The sequence below is a fragment of the Rhinolophus hipposideros genome (assembly GCF_964194185.1).
Source record: "Rhinolophus hipposideros genome assembly, chromosome: 20".
Taxonomy (NCBI): domain Eukaryota; kingdom Metazoa; phylum Chordata; class Mammalia; order Chiroptera; family Rhinolophidae; genus Rhinolophus; species Rhinolophus hipposideros.
The window spans coordinates 26,389,075-26,390,443 of record NC_138066.1 but is presented as its reverse complement, the minus strand read 5'-3'; the positions used below and the strand labels follow the sequence as shown (position 1 = coordinate 26,390,443).

Here is a 1,369-nt window from a genome sequence, read left to right as displayed (position 1 = left end):
CTACTCTCTCGGTGTTGCGTCATCAAGGCACTGAGCTCCTATGACTCCACCCACTGGAGCCCTAATAAACTGTCAATCTGATTGGTGACTCTGCAGACGAACTGGAGGGAAGTAGAGGTGGGCAAAGTGAGATATGACAGTCTAATGGTGAAAGCAGACAGAAAAGCCCATGAGGAGAGGATAAGAACAGCAAAAGCAAAGTAATCTGAGGCCATTTAGTGCATGAGCAAACGATCGACCCCTCTCAATAGACCATGAATTACATAACAAATCATGAGAGCCTTGAGTCATTAAAGGAAAGGTAAATATGTTCAATACAATCAGTTCAAGAAAAAAATTTTTTAAAGTTACACATTTGAGCAGTATTACCATTACAAACAGGATAACAGTTAAAGGTGGAAGTTACAGGTGTCTAAAAGACAATATTGGGGCACTTTCATCTTTGATGATGCTGGATAAGTGGAGCTTCCACGAAAGAACATATTGCGGTCGTTTTCGCCTCTCAGCAAAGTGTTATTTAGGTAGAAGGAAAGCAATGGAAATGGGGGAAGGGGAGCAAATGAATAGGGACTCAGGCTTGTCCTTCCATTTAAAAAATCTTCTACTTGGCTGCTTGGCTAAAAGCTTGGCTTCTACTTGAGGAGGCCTCAGTTTGCCTGGATCTTCTTGGGGCGGCCCAGCGCCTTGCGGCTCCTGCCCAGCAGCATGCACTCCAGCCGCCTGCAGTGTTCCCGGAGCTGCTTCTCACGGGGCAGCAGGAAAGTGAGGACCTTATTTCGCACAATGCCCCGGTCTTCCTCTTCCCTCAGCCGCTGCTTCACACGGGCTGCTTGCTCCTCCTGCTGTGCCAGGGCCCCGTTCATCTCGCAGAAGGCATCTTCCAGGTAATGGATGGCCTTCAATGCCTCCTTCTTAAAGTCCTCCAGCTCCTGCTGCACCATGGCCACCTTCTGCTGCAGGATCTCCACGTCAGCTGGTGGCAGGAGGCAGGAAGGCCACGACTGGGGGAGGGAAAAGTCTCCAGACTGGAGGCCACTCTCCACTATCTTCTTCCCTTGTAAAGTATTCACCTTCATGAGAATGGACCCAGCCTGATAGAGTGGTTCCATGGTCTTTCTTCCCGTTTGGACGAAGAGAAGGAGCTAAGTGATCAGCCAGTAAGGTTTTTGTTTTGTTTTGTTTTGTTTGTTTGGCTAGAGACCCAATCATTTGGCATGGAGATAACCACATATTGTGACATCAGGGCCCCTTCAGCCAACCCGGAGGAAAGCCGCAATTTGTTCATTTGCATATGAGAATTCCTTTGGTTGGTTAGCCAGGGCCTTGTCGGCTCATCTACCACAAAAGTATTTAGTTGTCCCTCCTGAGA

The 1,369-nt window shown here is 48.2% G+C and overlaps 1 protein-coding gene across 1 annotated transcript; it reads right to left on the bottom strand.

Annotated features, from left to right (window-relative positions):
• Positions 1 to 647: 647 nt before the first annotated feature.
• Positions 648 to 1,109, bottom strand: CCDC182 (coiled-coil domain containing 182; the record flags this gene model as incomplete). Its single annotated transcript, XM_081028729.1, has 1 exon — positions 648 to 1,109. The coding sequence occupies one exon, from the start codon at positions 1,107 to 1,109 to the stop codon at positions 648 to 650; it is 462 nt and encodes a 153-aa protein (XP_080884855.1).
• Positions 1,110 to 1,369: the final 260 nt, after the last annotated feature.